The sequence below is a fragment of the Neomonachus schauinslandi genome, chromosome 6, assembly GCF_002201575.2.
Source record: "Neomonachus schauinslandi chromosome 6, ASM220157v2, whole genome shotgun sequence".
NCBI classification, from domain to species: Eukaryota; Metazoa; Chordata; class Mammalia; order Carnivora; family Phocidae; genus Neomonachus; species Neomonachus schauinslandi.
Genome location: NC_058408.1, coordinates 149,155,400 through 149,178,972, shown reverse-complemented (window position 1 = coordinate 149,178,972; position 23,573 = coordinate 149,155,400). Strand labels below are relative to the sequence as shown.

The window sequence follows — 23,573 nt, the reverse complement described above, 5'->3', positions numbered from 1 at the left end:
ATTTCCCCCAAATCCAACAAAATTGTAAGGTGATTTTTAGCACAATCTTTATTTAAAGAATAAACAAAGACCATTATGTAAAGAAAGAAACCAGGAGCTGTGCTATGTGATGTGTTATGGTTTTCTTTTTAATAAGATACGAGGATCTTAACCACAGATGCCTTATACTTTGCCTTTGGGATTTTCTTCCTGCGATTAACAAGTCTACAGAAGCAGGAAATTTTCGGGGTTTTTTTAACCATACGGCAGTGTAACGAGTCTGCTGAAAGAAAGATAAATTTCAATTAAATAATGCCTTTAACAGTTACAGTTTTAAGAGGAAAGTTGATTTGGTAATAAAGACTCCAACCAGACAAACTCATCTCTGATTTCTCTTCTCTGAAGGTCACACACCTTAACATTGGATAGGAGTCTGATACCGTGTCAAGCAGGACCATTCTGATAGATATGCTGGGCCACTGCACCATTCGGAAGGCGGTCACAAAGACCTTGCTTTTCCCTCTGAGTATCTATTGAGCAAATCCACTGATGGTGAAGCAGAACCGACTGGACCTGTCAGCAACATGAGGCTTTCAAACAAATACAGGCTTTTCAAACAAATACAGGCTTTTCGCTCTGCATGAAAACAGCCTCAGTAGTTGCAATGATTGTGGGGTACCTCAAGAGGACAGAAAGATATTTTAAAAAAAAAAAGGCTTTCGGGCTCTCATGAATTGTCTCTGTAACACGTTTCACTAATGAGGTAAAGACCCTCTCCCAAATATTACTGCTCATCCAAACCCTGAACCTGTCCCTGGAAGGAGTCAGTGCTGGTATAGGCGGGGTCAATGCTGGTGTGGGTGGAGTCAATGCTAATGAGGTAGGGAGAGAATCCTTTCTTGCATGGGCGGAGCCAGTGCTGGTGTAAGTTGATCTACAAAGTAGCTGGCTTTAGGAGGAGGGGCCAGAGGTCCTGGATGCCACACCACATCAGGCTCCCTGAGGAGCAGAGGCCCAGGCTATATGCACCAGCCTACTGCATACATCCTGCCAGGTGCACCTCCCCTCACTCCTTCCAGGACAGGTGGTCAGACCCATTTCGCAAAAGAAGAAACCTAAGCTCAGAGAAACATCTAGAAGAACCCAGAGCCTGGATTCTGAGCCAGAACCCTCTCATGGCAGAGTCAAGGCTCTTTCCAGAATGTCACATGGAAAATGGTACACGAAGTGACCTGTCAGGGGTCTTCTTCATGCCAACTATTCTGCGTTTTCTCAACAACAGTGCTCATAAGGCTCTGAACCCACAGTGAGCTTCCACTATGAAGGTGGATCTTAGCACAGCAAGAGGGCCAAAGACTGTCTTATTAAGGACTGTATTTCCGATGAAAGTAGTAAATAATGTTTTGAAACACTTCCTTTCTTAACTAGATTGTTCCATGACGTAATGTACTTTGGTTGCTTCCCACAGCCAAATTAAGCAGGTGGTTTCTGAATGAAAGTTTAAAATACAATACTCCAATAGAAAACAGAATCAAAGCTCCAAAGGTTTGTTTTTTTTTAAGCAGGTCCTCATGAAATGGGTTTCCCTGCAACAATATCTAATATCCTACACACAGAAGTCTCTGACTTTTTGGTGGGGGGGGGGAGAGATACCTTCTCCTGTAGCCTTTTTAATCCAAATACTACATGTAACTAATAATGTTGTTTTTAGAAACTTTTCACACTTGGAAGGAGGAAGTACTAGAAAACAAAATTATGTTATAATTCTGATATTACAGAAAGATTCTTTAGTTTACCCAGGGCACCTTTCAGCTGAACAGCTGGGGACAAACCTCTCCCATTCTCTGAGCATACTGTCCAGAGGTTCCGATTCTCCCAGAAGTTCCCCAATCTGCTATCCAGCATGGTCCAACCCTATTTTTAAAAACTGCGATTTCCAGCCAGCATTGCACATCTTAGAAATCAGAATCTTCAGGAGTGGGCCCCATAATTCTATATTTTGAAAGCTCTCTAAGTGATTCTGATATAGACCAGCATCTGGGAATCATGTGACCAGGTAATTTTTAAAGGCTTCTTGCAGCTCTGACTTTACAGGAACAACCAAACAGTTAGCCCGTGGGAAAGGACGTGGCCTCACTCCGGTCACAGACTTGGCAGAATCAGAATGAAGCAGCTCACTCCTGCTCAGCATCCAGACGCCCTGTGAACGGTGGAACGCACAGCGCCGTGGGGAAGGGGGCGCACCACTGCTGAAGACATGCAAGCAGAGCTGAGTGGAGGCCTGCTGTAGATGGGAACTTTTACAAAAGACATCCTTACACAAAGCAAAATTATTTGTTGTTTATCTGAGATTCAGATTTCTGGTGATAAGTTTCAAGGTGACCTTTGATGTCCCTTCCAACTCTTAGAACTTAGGATTCCACCAAGGCAACCTGGTGCTTGTTATTGCACAAAGTACGCCCATGTCTGGACTCGAAGTCAAGTACTGTGAGCAGAAAATAACTAAAAGTCCCTTGTCAGGGGAAATCACGGCAGTGTCATCTATGGAAGAGTGAAAATGACAGGTCACCCTGGCCCCAGCTTCTCAGAGACAAGAACAGGTTTCGACAATGACTGTGAAAACTCCTGATTTTTAGAATCCAATAGAAAATAACCTATCCTTTTAAAAATGAAAACTATACCCTTATTTTGATGTTAGAAATTGTTTTATGATAAAATATGATTTTAACCTCCTCAAGGCTTATGGTAATGTCATTATATTGGATAATTTAAGCATGAAATCATCTTTCAAATAAACAAACCTGTTGCCATAATCAATTTTGGCAGTGACCTTCTTCTTCAGTTCTTTGAGCTCATCCTGTGGCAGAGTTCCAGAAAGAATCTGTGACCGCCATTCAATAAGGTCGTAGATCATGTGCCGCACACTTCGAAACATCTCCCTATTGTCTTGCTATATAGAGGGGAGAAAAGCCATGTATAAAGCTTTTGGTAGGAAAAAACACTGTGGGTTGTTTTTCAAATACACATGTAGTATATGCTTTATATGATGGGATTCAATCAATGTTAAAAGCATGAAACAGGAACATGATATGGAGCCTGTTTCCTATCAGGCACTAAAAGATCAAAAGGATAAGAAGTAATGCAAAATCCTCAATATTCCATCCAACATTCCAGAACATGTGTCCCTAAATGGAGAGGTTAACCAGAGAGAAATGGATGTGGAGCCATATGAACTTCTAGTACGTGGCCCATAGATGGGCTACCCTGAAACTCCCACAGAATAAGTGTGAGTCTAAAGATCTTGCCATGGAGGGACACCTGGGTGGCTCAGTGGGTTAAGTGTCTGCCTTTGGCTCAGGTCATGATCCCAGGGTCCTGGGATTGAGCCCCGCATCGGGCTCCCCGCTCAGCGGGAAGCCTGCTTCTCCCTCTCCCACTCCCCCTGCTATCTCTGTCTCTGTCAAATAAATAAATAAAATCTTAAAAAAAAAAAAAAGACCACTGAGGGTGCCTGGGTGGCTCAGTGGGTTAAGCGTCTGCCTTCGGCTCACGTCATGATCCCAGGGTCCTGGGATCGAGGCCCACGTCCGGCTCTCTCTGCTCAGTGGAGTCTGCTTCTCCTTCTCCTTCTGCCTGCCTCTCTGCCTACTTGTGCTCTCTCTGTCAAATAAATAAATTAAAATCTTAAAAAAAAAAAAAAAAGACCTTGCTATGGAGTCTTCAATATTTTGAACACTGTGCCCTGTGCCATTCCCAGCACACCAGGCAACTGACCGCCAGGGCGTGTTGGCAGCTAAGCTGCAGGGAACCCCACGCACTGTGCTTCACTCAGCGCATACAGAGTGGTTCTGCCAGGAGTGAAATCTGAATCTGCAAGCTCTCGGTGCGTTTACATCAAAAGGAAAACACAAATTCACACTTTTATCACTTTCTACGTATTTTGAAGGGGTTGATGGTACAAAAAAAAAAGGCAACAGTTTTGCAACAGCCAAGAGTACAATTCATCAAGGAAATTAGGGATTGCCCCCTAACTCCTAAAAGAAGCCACTGGTTCCTTCCATGAAAAGACATCTAGGAGACACTTATTATTTGATAAAATTCTAAACATGGTCCCTATATATATATTAAAACATGGCCATTGTTACTTTTTAAAATAACTTCCGCTCTACATATCTGACCCTCTCATCCCACTACTTCTAGTATGTGACCTTCTTTCTAGCAATTTCTAAAGTCCCCACCACCAACCTGTCAGAGAACACCCCAGCAGAGTACCCTGTACCCAAGCTCCTCTTTATAGCATCATCCTAATGTTAATTTCTTAAAAAACAACTAAATGGTCAAAAGTAATGGTTTATTCCACAACTAGGTTTGTTTCCTCTTACTAATTCATTTTTCTAAAGCCTTATCAAATATCTAAACTTCGTAATCGTAATATTCTATTAGCTTGTCTACAACCAGAGAGCACAGCAAAAAAACCAATTCATAGAAGAATACTGTAAGGAATTTTTTTCTAGCTTTATACAAATCCAACAATGTAAGTCCACAAGAGGCAAACCTGCATTTCTAAAAAGGAAACCAAGGTAATGGCTGGGCATGCCTATCCCGGGCCGGAAGGCTATAGCCACGCCCACTAACGGATCAGTCAGCATCAGCCCTGTTTGTTTTGCTGCCATATTTTTGTTTAAAAATTGCTAAGTTGAACATGAAAGACGGACTACAAAATTGCTCAGATTTACACAAAACATTCATGGCTAACTTTACGCTTTTCGGTTTTTGAGAACATTTGATGACCAATTACTGCAACTGCTTATTACTGTGCATTTACAAGAAACCACTGTATAATCAAAAACAACAAGCCTGCCCAGGGAGCAGCTGTGGGACTTTTGCAAGTTTTCTGTGTTCCCAAGAAATTGATGCACTGACTTCTCTCCAGAGCCCTTGCTTTGTGCTGACAACATTAGCATATGAGAAATCAACACTCTGAATAGAAATACAGGCTTAACAAAAGGTAATCTTCTGCAAATATGAATTCATGTGCAAAGAAATGCCCCGAGGGAATAGGAAATGGAAGATGTCAGAGTCTCAACCTCCCTGCATTAATAAGGCTTCTTCCGTGATTGGGAGAACTGGACAGTTGTACATGGAGCTGGAATGTAAATGACTTCCCCACCTCTGTAACAGGCACACTTAGGTCTAGAAGACTATGTAAGTCTTACTCAAACAATAAGAGACAGACGATGGCAAAAAAAATAAACAGCGATTGTTCTCTACTGCATCCATAAATAAGCATCCATTACAGCTTAAAAGCAAATCTGAGTTTTCATGATCAAAATATAAACATTGGGGTTACATCAATGCAGCCTGCTTAATCCTGTCTTCCAAAGCACTCAAGCAGCCCATCTCCCGTACTGCACAAGGAGGGGGAACCCCTTTATCAGTGTTTTGTCACAGTGAGCATGGCCACACCCCAACACAAAGCAGGTCCAAGAGGACAAACGGCCCCCCAGGATGGCCAGAATAATGGGACATGTGGCTTTCTTTGCCCTGAGCATGACTCAGTCCAGAAGTTCTGCTTTTGAGGTTCCCAGGGAAAGGAGGAAAAAAAAAAAAAAACCATTGGTACAGCAAGGTCCAAAAAGACCATTCTCCGTGTTTAAGCTTAGATTCAATATCCCATTTTCTCACCACGTAGAGCTGCCTCCAGATGGTGGACCACTCCCGGAGTGTCGTGGTGACTTCCTGTATGAGCGGGAGGTCACCCGGGATGACCGTTTCATGTTGCCTAAGGGAGAAGAGGAAAGGATGGCTATGTTCATGGGTTCGTTAAAGTCTGCAAGTTGTACCTTGTAAATTCAAAATCTAGTCCACAGAATTAAATATTTAAGCAAACGGAGAGAAAATACACAAATAAGGCTGTGTCCACAGATAGGAACACACACACCTCTAAGAACGACAGGTAATATTTGTACAGAGCACGAGCGCGTTCACACATTGCCCTACGTGTAAGGGCGTCTACCTCGTACGTCACGGCAAGAGGAAGGAGGCAAACGATATCCCATTAGAAGGCTTCAGAACACCAAGGTCTGAGAGTACATTCATAATATGTGTACCCACCTATTTTATAGATGCCATCAATCATAACCAATATGTGTGGCATTAAAATGCAGGTTTGGGTTAAGATGATTTTTACGTTTCCATCATGCATAAAACTCATTATATGATAATACATAAAGCAGTTCTCCGGGAGATATACGAATGAGGCAACAGCTCTCTCAAATGTCCGGAGGTACTCTGATATCCCAACACTCAGATTATCCTTTCCCTTTGCCCTGCACCCCAAAAGAGGTTAACCCCTGACTTATTCTAAATTTTTTTTTATTTTTTAAAGATTTCATTTATTTATTTGACAGAGGAAACACAAGCAGGGGGAGTGGGAGAGGGAGAAGCAGGCTCCCCGCAGAGCAGGGAGCCCGATGCGGGGCTCGATCCCAGGACCCCGGGATCAGGACCTGAGCCGAAGGCAGACGCTTAACGACTGAGCCACCCAGGCGCCCCAACCCCTGACTTATTCTTAACTTGCTATCTATTTGTGCTTTTTTTTTTTTAAATCATATCAGCCATTGTTTTCCAGTCACATGCTCTGCATCAGGCCCTGTGAGTAAGGACTCAGAATACTTGGGACTGAGGAAGAGACTGAAGGGAGGCTCGTGAAATTGGGCCACCTGGCCCCAGAATTCCCGAACAGACGGACTCCAACCAGCATGGAATGTGCAGGGATTCTGAGATAGGTCCCACCCACATATCTTGATCTGGCTGGAGCCTAGATCAGTGGACGGGACTCTTACTTGGGCTCACATTGGGGTTTAGGCCTGCAGTGACCCGCTGATGGTCGGGACTCCCAAAGGAAGGAACAGTGGAGTCCCTGAGAAGACCAGTCTCTGTGGACAGGTCTGGCCACATGCACCACCTGGAGCAGCGGGGACCAGATGTCTGAGGCAGGGGTGCGTATGGGACCACACCCCACAAAACTGTTTTTAGGAATTCCCCTCTGATGGGACATCATCAGTGTCTATTACAGAATATGGTTGTTACAGCAGTCCTGCCAAGTCTGTCACCAAAGTTCCCAGTAAGGGTGCTGATGAAAATGGGGTTCCTTACATTCTGCAATGCCATCCTTAGAAAGCCTCTGGGGGGCTGGGGGATGGATTACTTCTCTCTCAACAACTGGGATGTTTCCGTCCTCCAAATCCTGAGTTTCATGCTGAATCCACTGGGCTCTTCCACTGGTTATCAGAAACTCGGAGCTCAACCTGACAACCCTGCTTCCACCACTTATACAGAGCCTCACTGCTCATGCTGGGTCCTGGTCTTGGTTCTGCATCCTTCTCACTTTCTCCCTCTTCGTAGGCCTGATCTGTCCCTGGAACAAACACGCCAACTGGCTCTAATGTACCTGATCTGGCTTTGTTGTATCATCATCTATGTAATCACCTCATTACCTGCAAGGGTCAGCAATGTACAAAGCCAACAGCAGCTGTCTCACAGGGTTGTCGGTAAGACCTATGGAAAGAACATCACGCGGGGCATGGAAGAATGGGCAGGACACAGCAGATGCTCAGCCAGTGGCGGTGGCTCCTTAGTTACTTGGCTCTAAATGATCCAGCTAGACATCAAGGACAGTCAGGGCTGGAGGCCCCGATCCGAGCATCACCCACAGAGAGGAAACACAACAACACGGGCCGTGTCAAACGGAGGGGCAACACAGGGCTAGGAGAAGGGCAAGGAGAGCCCCCTGGGAGTAGTGGGCAGGGGGAAATAGGCTAGGAAGCAACAGAAATGGGATGAAAGCATCAGAATAGACAAGGGGCTCCAGTGAAGGGGACAGCCACCAGCGTCCAATACTGCAGGAAAGCACCAGAAGAGCAGCCCTGAGAAGACACTGGAAGCCCAGAAATAGGAGGCACTGGTAGCCACAGGAGCATGGGAGAGCGGACAAATGGGAACTGCCTTGGGTATGGGGAAAAAAGTAGAGAATCGGCGACAGCCGGCACACAGCAATGATGCAGGATGTCTAAGAGTGAAGGGGGTACAGAAACAGGAAACCCTGCAAGAGAGACGGGGTAAGGACCTTGGAGAGCAAGGAGGCAGGTGGGGGTCGGATGACAGAGCAACCTGCCCTGGAAAGGAGGAAGGACCGTGGGGTGGGGAGGTCAAGGTCCGCAGATCTCCGGAGGAAAGGAGGAGCGCTGAGACCACCTGTCAAGCCTGAAGGTAGGAGGGTCTTTGCAAGAAGGGAGACAGAAGGCAGCTGGGCGTGGGTGGGAGAGCAGGAGGGAGGCAGGACCAGAGGAGCAGCATGGGGAGCAAACACAGGGAGCCCCAAAGCACGGCAGAGAAACCGTTTCTTAACTGCTTCTGTCCCCGGTGCGCCAATCACTCGCTAACCCTGGGGCATCTCCCACGAGCCGCAGGAACGGAAGCCAATGTGTCTGTCTGTGTGGGTGTGATTCCACTCACTGGGAATCAAAATAATCTCTCATTCACTTTACTATTATGCTTCATAATTACGTTCTCCATATATTCTTTTGTATACTCACAGTGCTTCTTTATAAAAATTAATCAGTCTGACTTCTATATTGATTCCGATACAGACAGATGTCAAATACATTCAATGCATACTTCATTCCATTATATCTACAACAAGAGTCAAAACTTTCCTTTTTTCCTTCCCTTTAAAACTCTGCACACAACACATTTTATCTGTATTAAAAAATTCTGTATTACAGGTCATCCCCATCTATGCCTCTAAATTATTTTCTTCATTTTAATTATGCATCATGCAACTACAGAACCCAAGCTAGTCCTTTTCATATGTTAAAAGTACAGTGCTTGGAAAGGCAATTTTGTAATCAGCCAGAGATGTCATTATGCAGTAATCATATGATTAGTAATTTTATAATTTACATATTTAACTGAGGGTGAAGATGTAGAAGAGACTAAAAAGCAAAACATTTTAATGCTCCTTCTTCCAAGTTCACACCTGGCTATCATTTGCCATTCCTGCCTAATGGGTTCTCGTTCTATAAAAGTCCTTTTAATGATCTTATACATCAGTTTTATGACCTCTAAGAAACATACATCACAATTAGACAAAATGTAAATTCATACACATCCCAATTTACCAACTGTTGCTTCACCCTAAACTCCATTTGTGTCATAGCCTTCAAAGTTTTCCAGAAAAACGGGCTCAGAGCTGGGGGGCTGGAGCCTCTACCCAACGGGATCACTCGCAGACAAGCACAGAGCACTGGACCAGTGCTACCCAAAATCAGCATCGGGTCGAAGAAGCATGGCTGCAGGCCCAGTGCTGACTTCAGACTTTTCAAAGGTCCAAAGCCATGTTGTCCACACGTCTCCATCCCAAGCCCCCTTTCTCTGCCCAGAACTCCTGTCCCATCACAGTCACTCACACCCACATCCAACCTCCTAACAGGCCCTGCCATATGGATGAGCAGCAAAGCCAAATACAATCACCGTGTTTCTTCATTTAAACATTAAGACCAGACTCACCCTTTTCCTTCAACTATGGCTTCTTTAAGATGAATATATGAAGCAGGAAATATACCCTATGGGGGTAAAAAAAAAAAAAAAAGTAATTTCATTATCAACTTGAAAACCAACCGAAAATCAAAAACCACCGTGACAAGGTGAGGGGAGCGATGGCTGGATCCCTATTAATTCTGCAAGCCTTATGGTAAGCCTCACATACAACACAGCGGGGCGAACAGGAAGTATAAACTCAGCCTGCTTGTGTTTCACGGACACTACAGATGTCTCCGAAGAAAACAGAAGCAATCCGTGTGCAAGGAAAAAAGTGCACAGGGCTGTCCTGGGTCTTCCCCACAGGACTCACCTCGGGTCCGCTGATGCCCTTGACTCAGGCAGCTCCAAAGCCTGCAGATGCCTAAAAACAATTTCTGATGACGGTCTCTGACAGTTCCCTCTTCCAAGCAAAGCTAAAATGGCCATGGAAAATTGATTTCCACCATTTATCATCACGTAAGCATGTAGGACTACTTACTTACCTGACCCACAGATTCTCATCAATCTCCCAACAGAGGGGCCATCTGAGAAAATACAGAAAGTGGGCGAATTTCACCCAATTCGCACGACTACCACGACGCTCTGCATCCCCCAAGCGCAGCACGCACAGGGGCTCAGCAGCACAGTGCCCGAGGGAGCGTTTCTCAAGTGCAAGTTCAGTGTCAGGTGCAGTCCGCGAAGTGCTAAGAGCTTTATCAAGACTTGCTGTCCTGCTTCCTGAGCCAACAAAATAGCCGCCTCTCTGGTGTGAGGCAGAAACGAGCACCTGAAATGGGGCAAGAGGTGCTGGGACCCGGGGCTGCACAGCACGGCTGGATAGGGTTTCCCGTGTGAGACGTAGCGCGTGCAGCAGGAATTTACTCAGCGGCCCTGGTGGTTTCCAGGCACCTGTTGTGTGAAGAGGAGCTTCTGACTGCGTTTCCCTGGCATCTCGCCCCAAAGGATTTACACATGAATACCAGAAACCACAGCTACTAATCGTGTTTGGGAGGGGCATGGGCATCACAGACTCAAGCTCCTTCTGCCTACGAGGAAAGCCGGAATTTCACATAAAGAATTATCACAGAGATGGCAGCAGTCGGGCAGAAAGACAGACCAAAGGGCCCCAAGGCTGGGAGTTCCACCAGGTCCCAGTTTTTCAGGACACCCCCAAACCCCAGGATGCCTCCAGGAGCAGAGGTGATGTCAACGTGTGCACATGGATGGAGGCAGGAAGAGGACAAACAAGCCAGCCTCACCTGTGTCCACAAACAAAGACAGCCCGCGATCTCAGTACAGCTGCTCCCGGACGCCATGAAGCCACAGAGGGAGGAGTGGAAAGCAGGGAGGGGACACACGTGGAGGCTTGAAACGAGCAATCGCTCCAGCCGGGGTCACTCAAAACCAGTCCAGACAAACTATGTCTGTGTGCATAGCTAGACAAAGGACGGTTCCAGAACACTTGGGAGTCTGGATGACTAGAGGCCAAGTCCCTTCTCTGCACTGCCTGGAGGGGCCCACTACAAAATCATACTATCTTTAAAAGCTTCACAACTGCCTCGTTTTCCAATGCGGATTTCAGAAGAAAAAACTCAGCTCAAGCGGGGCCCTTCATAAATGACGGCTACAAAGGACGAACAGCTCCCACCTGGCCAGCAGGGCCCGGCTGCGGGGTTTCCGGGGGAAGTAGGGCAGGCAGGTCCTGTGCTTGAGCCGCTGGACTTTGGAAGCCTTAAGTTACAGGCTCAGGACCACATGAGGAGTCCAGCCCAATAAAGAGATCATGAGAGGCAGAGTTAAGAAGCAGGAGTAAAACGAACCATCTGTCAAGCATACGTAGATACTAAAGTGTGTGAGTTAACGTGGACAGAGCCTAATCACAGTTTAGAATGCGTATTATTTCAAAATTGTAGAATAAAACCAGAGGGCCGTAATTAGGTTTTATGAAGCTAAGAACGGAAAAGCCACAACAGAACTGTGTCAGGGAGTGTCCACCACAAGGATTGAGGTGTAATTGCAGGTCTTGGCTTGCACGCAGGCAAACGGCCCTGGAAAAGTAGAACCTTTCTTTTGCTGAGCAACTCGGGCAGTTTAAAATAGTTCTATGCAAGAGGAAAACAAGCATACATGTTGCAAGTCTGTTGCCATCGAGGATAATGTAAGACTCAAAATGTAAGACTCAAAATCATTTTTTTCTCTAAAGTCATTACACCCGGGTCCTTCTCCCCCACCTCCCATGCTTAAAGAGGATGTGACATTCTACCAGGAAAAGAGGAGTGCGCCTTTCGTGACAACAGGTCAGCACTGAGCCCCAGCCCAGCAGCTGCAGGACAGAAGCAGAGTGGTTCTTTCTGTGCACGTGTATTGTTCAGAAGAAAACAATGCAGGGCGGCCCACACGCCAGCCCACACATTTGTTAAGTTCAGAGAAAGAGATATACATGGAAAATTGCAGACACATATGGGATGGGAATGATTTCCTCTCACAGTGTGATGAATGAATGGAAATGCACTGGGGTTCAGAAAAGAGGACTTACCTTCTTGGACTTTTTTCTCAAGGTGTAACCTCTGTACCACCCTAAATAAACATAAAGTTGCAACAGTTAGAAGGGGGAGACATCACAGGGCCCCTCACAATACCTCCCTGTCCTGGAGAATTCATTGCTTTGCAGAACCAGGGAATCAGTCTGTCACCAGAATTCAATAATCCTAAGAGTGTGGAAATACACTAGAAGGTTCCAGAGAGTGCATCTCAAATCGGCCTGGCTGGTGACCTTCCCAAACACTTCCCCTCTGCCGCTGGAGGCCCTGAAGCCGTCAATTTGAAGTTAGGCAGCACCGTCCCATGAGGAAACATCGTCCTTTTGACCACTCATCCCGGAGAGTGCTCCCTGGGTATCCATTTCCCTATCTCTCCCTCCAACTGACTTGAATAGGGGTCACTGCCAAGTGCACATACCAGATCTCCAGATCATCAAGAACTGCCCCACAACAGAGGACCTATTGAGCGCTAACTTCCTCCCTCCTCAATCCGGACACGCTGTGCCCTGGAGCAGCTGTGATCTCACACAGTGTGTCTGTGGCAGAGATTGAGCCCCCCACAGGAAGCGCCAGGCCCAGGAACGTGGGCCCACCTAGCCCTGGGGGTTGGCCTAGACTCAAGTTCCCGTTGCCTCCAAGAGGGAAGGAAGCTGAAGACGGGCACGCTACAATGTTAGCATGATGTAAGTGGTGACTGGAAGGGGCCAGCTGATGGCAGAGCAGCTCTGACCACACCCCTGGCCCCTCCCCTAGAGCGGAGGGCAGAAACGATCCCTGCAGATGCCCTGTGGGTACATGGGCCCAGTCCCCGGCCTCCAGACAGCCCCATCCCCCACGACGGCCAGCCGTGGATGCTTCTTTACCCCAAAGGCTCTCAAGTCACCCTGGCCACCCTACTCAGGGTAAGTGAATCCAAAGCTGAGAAAAATTCTAACTCTGCCCACAGGAGCAAAAGGACCGGGTCAGAGAATTACAGGAGTGCTCAGAGAGTGCAGGTTGGGTAAATTCCCAGAGAATAACCAATTATGCTCTTACACAGTATCAGAAAGTCAAAGCTCAGAAGCAAGCGATGTCTGAGTGAGCTCAGATTATTGTCCCAAGGACAGCACCCTCTTAAACAGCAATCATGTTACCAACCAGAGGCGAGGACGACGATCACAGACCAGAAAGGGATGGGGTAGAAATGAGCAAAGTCCTCAAGGGGTTATTAACAGATGCTCTCCAAGCATTCAGAACAGGAGATGGACATTCCCAGGATCCTTGCAAAGGATTTGCTAAGACCGAGTGGCAACTGCTTGGCTCTCTTGACAAAGGGACTCAGCAGATCGACTGGGGACACTGCAGACGCAGAGTGTCTCGAGTTCAGTCGAACGTGTGGAGGATCATCTCCGGAGAGCCATACTGTCTACTTCACTGGTTTCTGCGCCCGGCCCAGAATCTGTGCCCATCTAGGGCAGCATTCCCAGTCAGTGAAATGGAGAAAGAGGGGAGGTCTATGCAGTCCCAGCCTACATCTAGAGCCAAATAAAGGCTGTATTTATTCAAGTTTAAGGACAGTCTTCTATGCCGTCATTATAACCCTTCCACGTCTTCATTATTCACATGCCCTTTCGTTTCTCAAACTGACAAGGGATGAAATGTCCTAGAACATATAAGGAAAGACTGCCCAGTGACAAGTAAAAGACAGAAACCAAGTAAAAAAGAGCCACACTTATCAAGGAACCCAAGGATTTACCCACGTATGAAGAGAGTGCTCGAACTTAAAGAAAATCAGACACAATTTTACTGCACAAACTTCAGTGGTAAAAAGTAACGCTGCAGGCTATGGCCCCGGGTGGTGGGGAAGAGCGGAGCCTGCAGCAACTGAATAGGAGCAGCCATCTCTACTTATCCGAAGTATCTGGCCCCATAGCCTGCAACCAGCAACCCCCATCCTGGGAATGCATCCCTGGGAAAGAAGTGCATGCGCCCATCCGTGCACGGCGGGACAGCCACAGAATGCCCATGGCAGCATGATGTAGGGGGGTGCACTTGGAGGAGATCTGAGTGCCCAGAACCGGGAAGGCTATCAGTAAAACACGGGGCGTGTGCGCACACAGCAGTGGGAGCCGTGAACTAAACATACACTAAAAATAAACAGGAGTGCATCTTAGAATACAGCACTGAATAAAAAAGAAACAGAACGAGAGCTACACCCACATTTATATACATGAAAAATACATGCACGCCAAACAGTACAAGAACACAGGCGAAAAAAAAAAATCCACTTCAAACACAGTAAAAGGGTTTTCAATGGGAAGAGGGAGAAGAAAGGGGTGAGCCATGGGGATAAAAGGGAGTCTTGGGGCGCCTGGGTGGCTCAGTCGTTAAGCGTCTGCCTTCGGCTCGGGTCATGATCCCAAGGTCCTGGGATCGAGCCCCGCATCGGGCTCCCCGCTCAGCGGGAAGCCTGCTTCTCCCTCTCCCACTCCCCCTGCTTGTGTTCCCTCTCTCCTGTCTCTCTCTCTGTCAGATAAATAAATAAAATCTTAAAAAAAAAAAAAAAAAACTGTTAGAAACCACTAGCTGCGAGGCCAGTACATGCATGAGGAAGAAGCTGGAGTTTCTTCCAGGATGGACAGGTGAGGACATCACCAAGGTCCTGGGGTTGGCCCCGTTTACAAGGAGCTGCCTAAAGAAAGATGGATAGGACATTCCCTTATGTCAGGAGGACAGTGGCCTGCGCTCTGAGTACTGAACGGCTAGAGAGCCAAAATCCAGATGCGACCAATCATGTCCTGATGGACAGCATCCACATGCATAATGGGCCTTCTGGAGAACAGAGCCAGCAGGTGTCCTGTGTGTTACACAATGCAGGCACACGGGGCAGACTCAGCCCTGAAGCCGGAGGCTCCGGGAGCGACATGACCGTCACTCTTAGGAAGACAGTACCCACAGCCACAGGTCACTGTCAGGAAGACGGTACCCGCAGCCACAGGTCACTGTCAGGAAGACGGTACCCAGAGCCACACGGCCCTTCCACTGGGCCAGGGCCAGGAGGCCGGTCATCGGCAACACGTTACAAAGAATGCTTGCTGAGTGGAGGCTGGGCTGGAGGGCTCGCTGGCCTCAGAAATGAGAACCTTATCAACGTGACCACCTTTTCCAATCTGTCACGGGTTAAACTGTGTCCCTCAAAATAGACGTTGAAGTCCTCGCTCTACCTGTGAATGGGACCTTATCTGGAAATAAGGTCTCCGCAGACGATCAGGTTAAAATGAGTTCAGTACAGTGGGCCATGAACTAAAATGACTGGTGTCCTTAGATAAAGGGGAAGCAGACGGAGACACACACAGGGAGGCTGTCACGTGAAGATGAACACAGAAATCAGGGTGTTGTATCTACAACCTAAACACCACCAAAAACTGTTGGCAAACACCAGAAGCCGGGGAGACACGAGGAACGGCTTCTCCCTCATAGCCCTGCCAACACCTTGAGCTCGGACTACCAGCCTCCAGAACTGGGAGACAGTACGTCTCTGCCGGTTAGGCTGCCCAGTGTGGTCCATTGTTATAAAGGCCCCAGGAAACTCACACTCTCACAAGACCTTCAGATGACAGATGCTGATGGCATAAAAAGGAAGTAAGGTGCATTTAAAAATTTGAATATACTCAGTTCCAGTGTAGTGGTTTAATCAAAAGCATAATTTCCTAATCTCTGTGCACTGCCTGCCAGCTCCCTGACATCCAGCATCCAGCGTCCAGAGAGCCGCGTGGAAATGAGCAGGCGGCAGGCCCGGCACATCCTCGGCCACTTGAGAGTCACTTCATAAACTGGGATCTTGGCTCACCTCTCCTGTCTGGTTGAATCTGGACACTGCTTAAAAGCAGGGGTGTGCCCTCAATGACCTCTCCAAGCTCCTTCCACCCCCACAGTGACCTATACACTGCTTATCCTTTGTTCTCTGCTCTAGGCCTTCATGAGCCTGAGAGAGAGAAATTAACCATAACGTAAAGGTAAATTTGTTCTTTGAACTTTACTATAAAGAGCGATCATCCAGAATTTATATTCTCTGCAGAAAGCCAAGTAATATCCTGAAAAGGATCACACAGAAAAAGAAAATTAAATTTGACAAACAGAAATACATTTTCTTAGAGGAAACGTAGGGGGGGAGAGGAGGAAACAGGGGGAAAAAAAAAATGCCAAACTCAAATATGATCCATGAAACCAAAATAGAACAAAAGGAAAGAGCAGAAAAACAATTATTCCATTTTTATTTGATGAATAAAGACACCAAGTTTTACAAAGTCAAAACTACTTCCCCAAATGCATTTCTCTGATCAGATTCTGATTAAAACCAAAATGATAGTTGTCAAAGAAAAGGAATTTGTTTTGTGTTAAAGGGTCTTTACAGAAACTGGAATATTTTAATCAGAATTTTGAAGACTGACTAGCCCCGAAACGAAATGCTCACTGAAGAAGACTTTACCAGGATGCTCACCATCCAATTTTTTTAAGTCAAATGTATAGCAAGGATCACTGGCTCATGATAGGATCCCACTGTTTAAGGAGTACATTCTTCTTAGGAACCAAAGAACAAGAGGTGGCAATCCCCACATACCCAGGCCGACCGGAAATTGCTATCTATTCAGGAATGACGTCACTGCCCCAGGATTTCAACTTCAACTGAGCGGGGGGAAACAAAGAAGATGTAAGAGCATTTTTCCCTTCAGATCAGTAAAGTGTCTGAGATGAGAGGTTTGATCCTTAACCTCTACTTAATTTCTCCCTGTTTCCTCTCAAACATTGGCAATATATACTGAGAGCAGATAAGGCAATCCAACAGTCAGCTATAAAAACTGAAAACAAGCAGAAGGCACCCATCACAACTACTCATTCACTTAAGGACAGGGTCTGTTTTTGCAGAGTTACATCTGCTTCCAGGCATACGCCACTAAAGCTGATTTTTTTTTTCCAGTAGGAAGATTTTAGGGTCAAAGATGCAAATGGACTGGAATTCTAAGTCCACATGCATCCCAAGGGGAACTAAGGGACATGGCCATGGGTGTTGTAATAGGTTCACGCTTCCCAGAGGTGTCTGGGAGGGGCATTGGAGCAAGCTGCAGCCTGCCTAGTGCACGGAGGTTCACATCTGCTTCACTCTTGTGCAAATCTCATATACGGAGTCTGAGGTCCAGGTTGCCGATCACTGTGGGACAGCTTCAATCTCCTCTCCCACCCTCACCTCCTACTGGAAGGGTTTAGCTAAACCCACTCTAGAAGCAATTCTTCTTTTGAAATGATCCATTTTCATCAGTTCTTTTCATTCATCTGCTATATGGGAGTCACCCCTTCAAGCAGGAAATAAAGCCACCAACGCTAATTACACAGTTTTACAAAATTTCCAGATCTGAGGAGTCTCAGAAATCAAGCCCATCATGGCTTCCCTTCTATGCCACAATAACCACAGAGTAAAAGGAAGGGTGGGCCGTTCTAGCGATATCCAAGACACTAAATATAAAAACCAATTGTGTGGGGCGCCTGGGTGGCTCAGTCCATTAAGCAGCTGCCTTCAGCTCAGGTCATGATCTTGGTCCTGGGATCAAGTCCCGCATTGGGCTCCCTGCTCAGCAGAGAGCCTGCTTCTCCCTTCCCTCTGCCTGACAGTCTGCCTACTTGTGCTCTCTATCTCTCTGTCAAATAAATAAATAATCTTTAAAAAAAAAAAAAAACAAACCCTAATTGTGTGAAAATCCAAGGACACTGAGAAACTACTATTATGGTAGTATTTACTGGATTTCTAATCTATTGGGTTTGCTTCGTTGGCCCACGTCCCACATAGCTGTAAGAATGTCTGTTCACCCTTAAGAAAATGGGGTCAAAGAAAAAAAGAAATAGTTTTGGTTCCTTTCTTAACAAACCTAAGTGAGAACATAACAAGTCTCACCATTCACATCAAACACATCAAAACAATGACTTACACACGAAAATACCTTAAATGTATTTTTTTTCCTAGTTTTTCAAGCGGTCAGTTATTCACAGTCAAGATTCACATACATCTGCAACAAAGGAACCAATGTGTTCTGTTGTTTTTAATGAAAACAGCTATTTCCACAGAAAACTTCAGAGGTGAAAAATTAGAATTTTTAGTTTTAATTTCATCTTAATCAAGTATTATTTAAACAATGAAGAGCCTCACGACTGCCCTCACTGGAAAGGGCATCCATCCTGTAGGAAGATGGATCATATGCACAAGACTCATGATGACACATACTTCTGAAACACTGAGAACACGTGCTAACTGCCCAAAACAGAAGAGAAAGACACCAAAGGTGTACATACCTTCATATGTTTCCAAGATGTGCACAGTGTCTCCTATTTGTAAAGAAAGTTCATCCGCTCCCCTGGCGTCGTAGTTATAAAACGCTGCGAAGGAGAAAGAGAGGTAAGGAAACATTAGTAGAGGTAGAAGTGACTGCTGGCTTGTTTCTGCTTGTTTTTAATGGTGAAATACATTCAGTCTCTGCCTGAATCAGCCTCTCTGACATCCACAAAGGTAGCCTTTTCTTTCAAGAGACAAATGTAAAGGGTCATCGACTAGAAGAAATTCGTAACACCATGCGATCGTGATTTTTTTTTTTAGTGTGGTCCTGAAGAGCACCAGTGACCAACGCCATGTGGGGCTGGCACAGAAGCAGACACACAGACCAAGAAAATAAACCGGAAATAAACCCACGCTCACGTGGTCAACACAGATGCTGTGAAATCTGCCATTTTAACCATCTTTAAGTGTCCAATGTGGGGGCAACCTTCGCCGCGATAGCCTTCCACAATGTTTTCATCCCTCCACACAGTTAACCCCATACCCACGGACCAGTAACCCCCATTCCCTCCCCACAGCCCCTGAGGACCTCTAGTCCACTTTCTGTCCCTATGAACAGGACTGCTCTGCCTGCCTCATAGAAACACATTGAACAGGGGCGCCTGGGTGGCTCAGTTGGTTAAGCGACTGCCTTCGGCTCAGGTCATGATCCTGGAGTCCCGGGATCGAGTCCCGCATCGGGCTCCCTGCTCGGCGGGGAGTCTGCTTCTCCCTCTGACCTTCCTCCCTCTCATGCTCTCTGTCTCTCATTCTCTCTCTCTCAAATAAATAAATAAAATCTAAAAAAAAGAAGAATTTTAAGAAACACATCGAACAGTGCCACCCTTTTCCTATGTGGTTTCTTCAACATGATGGTTTAAGGTTCATGCGTGCTGTTCCATGTATCAGAACCTTATTCCCTTTTATGGCTGAATAAGGTCTGTAATAGGAAGAAAACTGATACACCATTTTAATTATCACTTCATATACGGTCTTATATTTCCATTAATAGATTTTTTAATTAAATAATTACTTCCTAACTATGAATCAATTACATGTGGGATGAATTTTTTTTTTAATTTGAAAAGATATATGCACCCCATGTTTATTGCAGCATTATTTGTAATAGGCAAGTTATGGGACCGGCCCAAGTGTCTATCAACAGATGAGTGGACAAAAATCTGGTATATATACACAATGGAACACCACCAAACCATAAAAAAGAATGAGATATTGGTGGGCTGAATATTTTTTTGGAAACCAACAAGATTTTTTAAATTATCATATAATCAAAAAAAATAAAATAAAATCAAAATAATCATATAACCAATGCTGATATTAAGCCAAAAAGCTACAGTACAATCAAATGGCAAAAATATGTCCAACATTAAGAAATTCTTAAAACTGGCAACACTCAACAAATCTCTAAAATCCCTAATGGTATCCTCACAAAAAGCAGTTCCTATTCCTTTCAGATAAGCACCCAAAAAGTCATACCACTAAATGCCAACCACACTTCTGCTCAAACATGATGAGATAAAGGTAACCATCACAATGGAAAAAGGGCATTAGAAAGCGTTTAAGATGCAAAAATTACTCAAGTAGCCCACTCTCTTAAAAAAAAAAGAAAGAAAATACTTGAGAAAGAAGAGCAGGGCTGGAGGCATCACAATCCCAGATTTCAAACTATACTATGAAGCTATAGTCATCAAAAGAGTATGATGCTGGCACAAAAACAGAGACATAGGTCCATAGAAAAGGATAGAGAGCCCAGAAATAAATCCATGCTTATATGGTCAATTAACCAACAACAAAGGAGGCAAGAATATGCAATGGGAAAAGGACAGTCTCTTCAACAAATGGCACTGGGTGGGAAAACTGGACAGCTTCATGTAAAAGAATGAAACTGGACCACTTTCTGGCACCACAGGCAAAAATAAACTCAAAATGGATTAAGGACTGGGGCGCCTGGGTGGCTCAGTCGGTTAAGCGTCTGCCTTCGGCTCAGGTCGTGATCCCAGGGTCCTGGGGTCGAGTCTTGCATCGGGCATCCCACTCAGCGGGGAGCCTGCTTCTCCCTCTGACCCTCCCCTGTCTCATACTCTCTCTCTCATTCTCTCTCTCAAATAAATAAATAAAATCTTTAAAAAAAAAAATGGACTAAGGACCTACATGTGAGACTTGAAACCATAAAACTCCTAGAAGAGAGCACAGGTAGTAATTTCTCTAACATCGGCCATAGAAACACATTTCTAGATATGTCTTCTTAGGGCTGAGAAACAAAAGCAAAAATCAACTACTGGGACTGTAGCAAAAAACAAAAACAAACAAACAAAAAAAAACCCCACCTTTTGTATAACAAAGGAAATCATCAACAAAACAAAAAGACAAACTACTGAACAGGAGGAGATATTTGCAAATGATACATCTGGTAAGAGGATAATATCCAAAATATACAATAAACTTACACAACTCAACACCAAAAAAACAATCCAATTAAAAAAAATGGGCAGAGGACCTGAACAGACATTTTTTTCCAAAGAGGACATACAGATGGCCAACAAACACATGAAAAGACACTGAACATCACTCATCATCAGGGAAATGCAAATCAGAACCACAATAAAATATCACTTTACACCAGTCAGAATAGCTAGAATCAAAAAGACAAGACATAACACGTGCTGGCGAGGATGTAGAGAAAAGGGAACCTTGGTATACTCTTGGTGGTGATGTACATTCCATCCACTGTGGAAAACAGTATGGAGGGTCCTCAAAAACTTAAAAGTATAAACATCATATGATCCAGCAATTCCACTACTGGGCATTTACCCAAAGAAAATGAAAACACTAATTCAAAAGAATATATGCACCCCTGTGTTTACAGCATTACAGCGTTATCTACAATAGCCATGCTAGGGAAGCAGCCCAAGTGTCCATCAACAGATGAGTGGATAAAGAAGTGCTCTACATACACAATGGAGTATTGCTCACCCATAAAAAAAGAGTAAGATCCTGCCATTTGCAACAACATGGATGGACCCAGAGGGTATTATGCTAAGTGAAATAAGTCAAAGACAAATACCATAGGACTCCACTTACATGCTGAACCTAAAAAAAAAAACAAACGAATAAAGAAACTAAAAAACAGACACATAAAGACAGAGAACAAACTTGTGGTTGCCACAGAGGAACTGAATGTGGGATGGTTGAAACAGGTATAAGTAAGAGGTACAAACTTCCAGTCGGGAACGGGAACGGGAACGGGAAAGGGAAAGGAAAAGGGAAGGAAAATACAGTAATACAGCGATATTCCTCCTTTCCAATGGATCCTACTTAAAAAGATAGCAGACTACATGCAAAACTCATCTTCAAAATCCTGATCAATTTCTCATCCATCCATCCTGAACACCCTGCCAGACCAGGCTAGTCTCAAGTGGTGCTTCACCGTGTCCATCTCTAAAATTCTCCTTGATCGTCAGCATGTGCGAACTCCTCCGGCAAGCACAGCGGGCCCTCCACCATCTGACCACCTCACCTCGCCTTCCTCCAACCACACACAGTATGGGTCCCGGAGGACCCCTGTCCCTGCTTCTCCCTGAACAGCAGAAGCCAGCCTGTCCCACACCTGTGTGGACCAACTTACCCTCCCCACCATCAACAGGGTCTTCCCACCAGCTGCACCTCTTCAGAAAGCCAGCCCCTTCTCCAAACGATCCCACCATAGCACACCTCCTGCCGTCCGCTCCATACCTGAGCTACCGTGGCTGGGAAGGCAGTGCAGGCCTAGGCAGCCTCCCTGGGTTTTCACATCCATGGTCCCTGGGGCCAGATGAAATACGCGGGGTCACGCCTCTACCCCTGAGGATCCGAGGGACCTCCAGCAAATGACCTATCTTTTCCATATTCAGCTTTCCCCACAAAATAAGGCTCTTGATATCTACACCTTATAGGACCGTGTGTGCATTCTGTGTCTTAAAGACAATAATGCTACTGATGGATTTGGGGATTTGAACACTGGGTGTCCTGCAGTGAACACTTAGTAAATGATAAAGGCTCTTATTGTGGTTGGGAGTATTTTGTTTTTACTGTAATAAAGACTTCTGTCATCACCAGAATCCTTTTTAAAAAGCCAAAGCGATCTCTGTCAAATAAATAAATAAAATCTTTAAAAAAAAAAAGCCAAAGCAAGCAGATTAACATGATCACAAAAATCCTAAAACATCAAAAACCACAAACATGCAGAAAATTCCATTTTTGTAGGTATTTTCCTCTATTTCCACCAAAATTCATAAAATCTCAATGTCCTCAACTGACATAAATGGTTATTAATAGTTATTAAGTTTACTTAGCATTTTATGGTGAAGTTTAACAAGAAATAACTGCATTAGGCAAAGGAAACCCAGAGCATATGTCAGCCTTCCCTGGTTCAGCATAAGCATATTCCTAAGCCTTTAGGAGCCATAAACGCATTTCTCACGGTTCTTAACAGCATTCCTATCCTGTTAGAGACGTGCAAAAAATAAACACATCAAAAATAATAAAAATAAAATAAAATGAACACGTCCACTACAAACACATTCGGGGCCGTGTGAATTTGTAAGGCACACAACACAAAAATCTCTAAGTACCTGCCCCCCCCTCTCTGAAGCGGGCAGACAAAAGTAGTTGTGGGAAAAGGAACTTCAAAGTTAGCCATGAAATGAGCCATAAAGACCCCTGATTTTATAGATGAAGGCGAAAAGGGCCTCAGGGTTCATGCCTGTGGCCCCAAAAGACGCAGCAGAGGTAGGACCACCAAAGTGGCTGCCCAGCCCTGGCCCTTTGTTCTTAGTATCACAGCCTACACAATCCCATATTTAAAAGCAAATTGAAAGACTCAACTGTGTAAGATTATTAGCCAAAGGAATGGGAGGGAGGGAGAACTGTGATAGATAGAATGATGCCCTCCCCCAAAGACATCCACATCCGAGTCCCCGGAACCCTGTGAGGTGTTACCTTACGTGGCAAAGGGGGCCCTTGCAGGGGTGTCTAGGGTAAGGATCTCCAATGGGGATGCTAATCCTGGATTATCTAGGTGGGACCAGTATAATAAGAAGGGTCCATAGGAGGGAGGCAGGAGGGCCCGAGTC

At 45.3% G+C, this 23,573-nt stretch overlaps 1 protein-coding gene across 1 annotated transcript in view; it reads right to left on the bottom strand.

Annotated features, from left to right (window-relative positions):
• DOCK1 (dedicator of cytokinesis 1) overlaps positions 1–18,944 on the bottom strand; it is a 428,835-nt gene extending 409,891 nt beyond the window's left edge. Inside the window, exons 1-6 of the mRNA XM_044916230.1 lie at positions 18,890–18,944; positions 18,423–18,506; positions 12,098–12,138; positions 9,550–9,605; positions 5,665–5,761; positions 2,781–2,929 (exon numbers count right to left, since the gene is read on the bottom strand). Of these exons, the coding sequence (XP_044772165.1) occupies positions 2,781–2,929; positions 5,665–5,761; positions 9,550–9,605; positions 12,098–12,138; positions 18,423–18,506; positions 18,890–18,944 (482 nt within the window). The remainder of the gene's footprint in view (positions 1–2,780; positions 2,930–5,664; positions 5,762–9,549; positions 9,606–12,097; positions 12,139–18,422; positions 18,507–18,889) is intronic.
• Between the last annotated feature and the right edge of the window lie 4,629 nt (positions 18,945–23,573).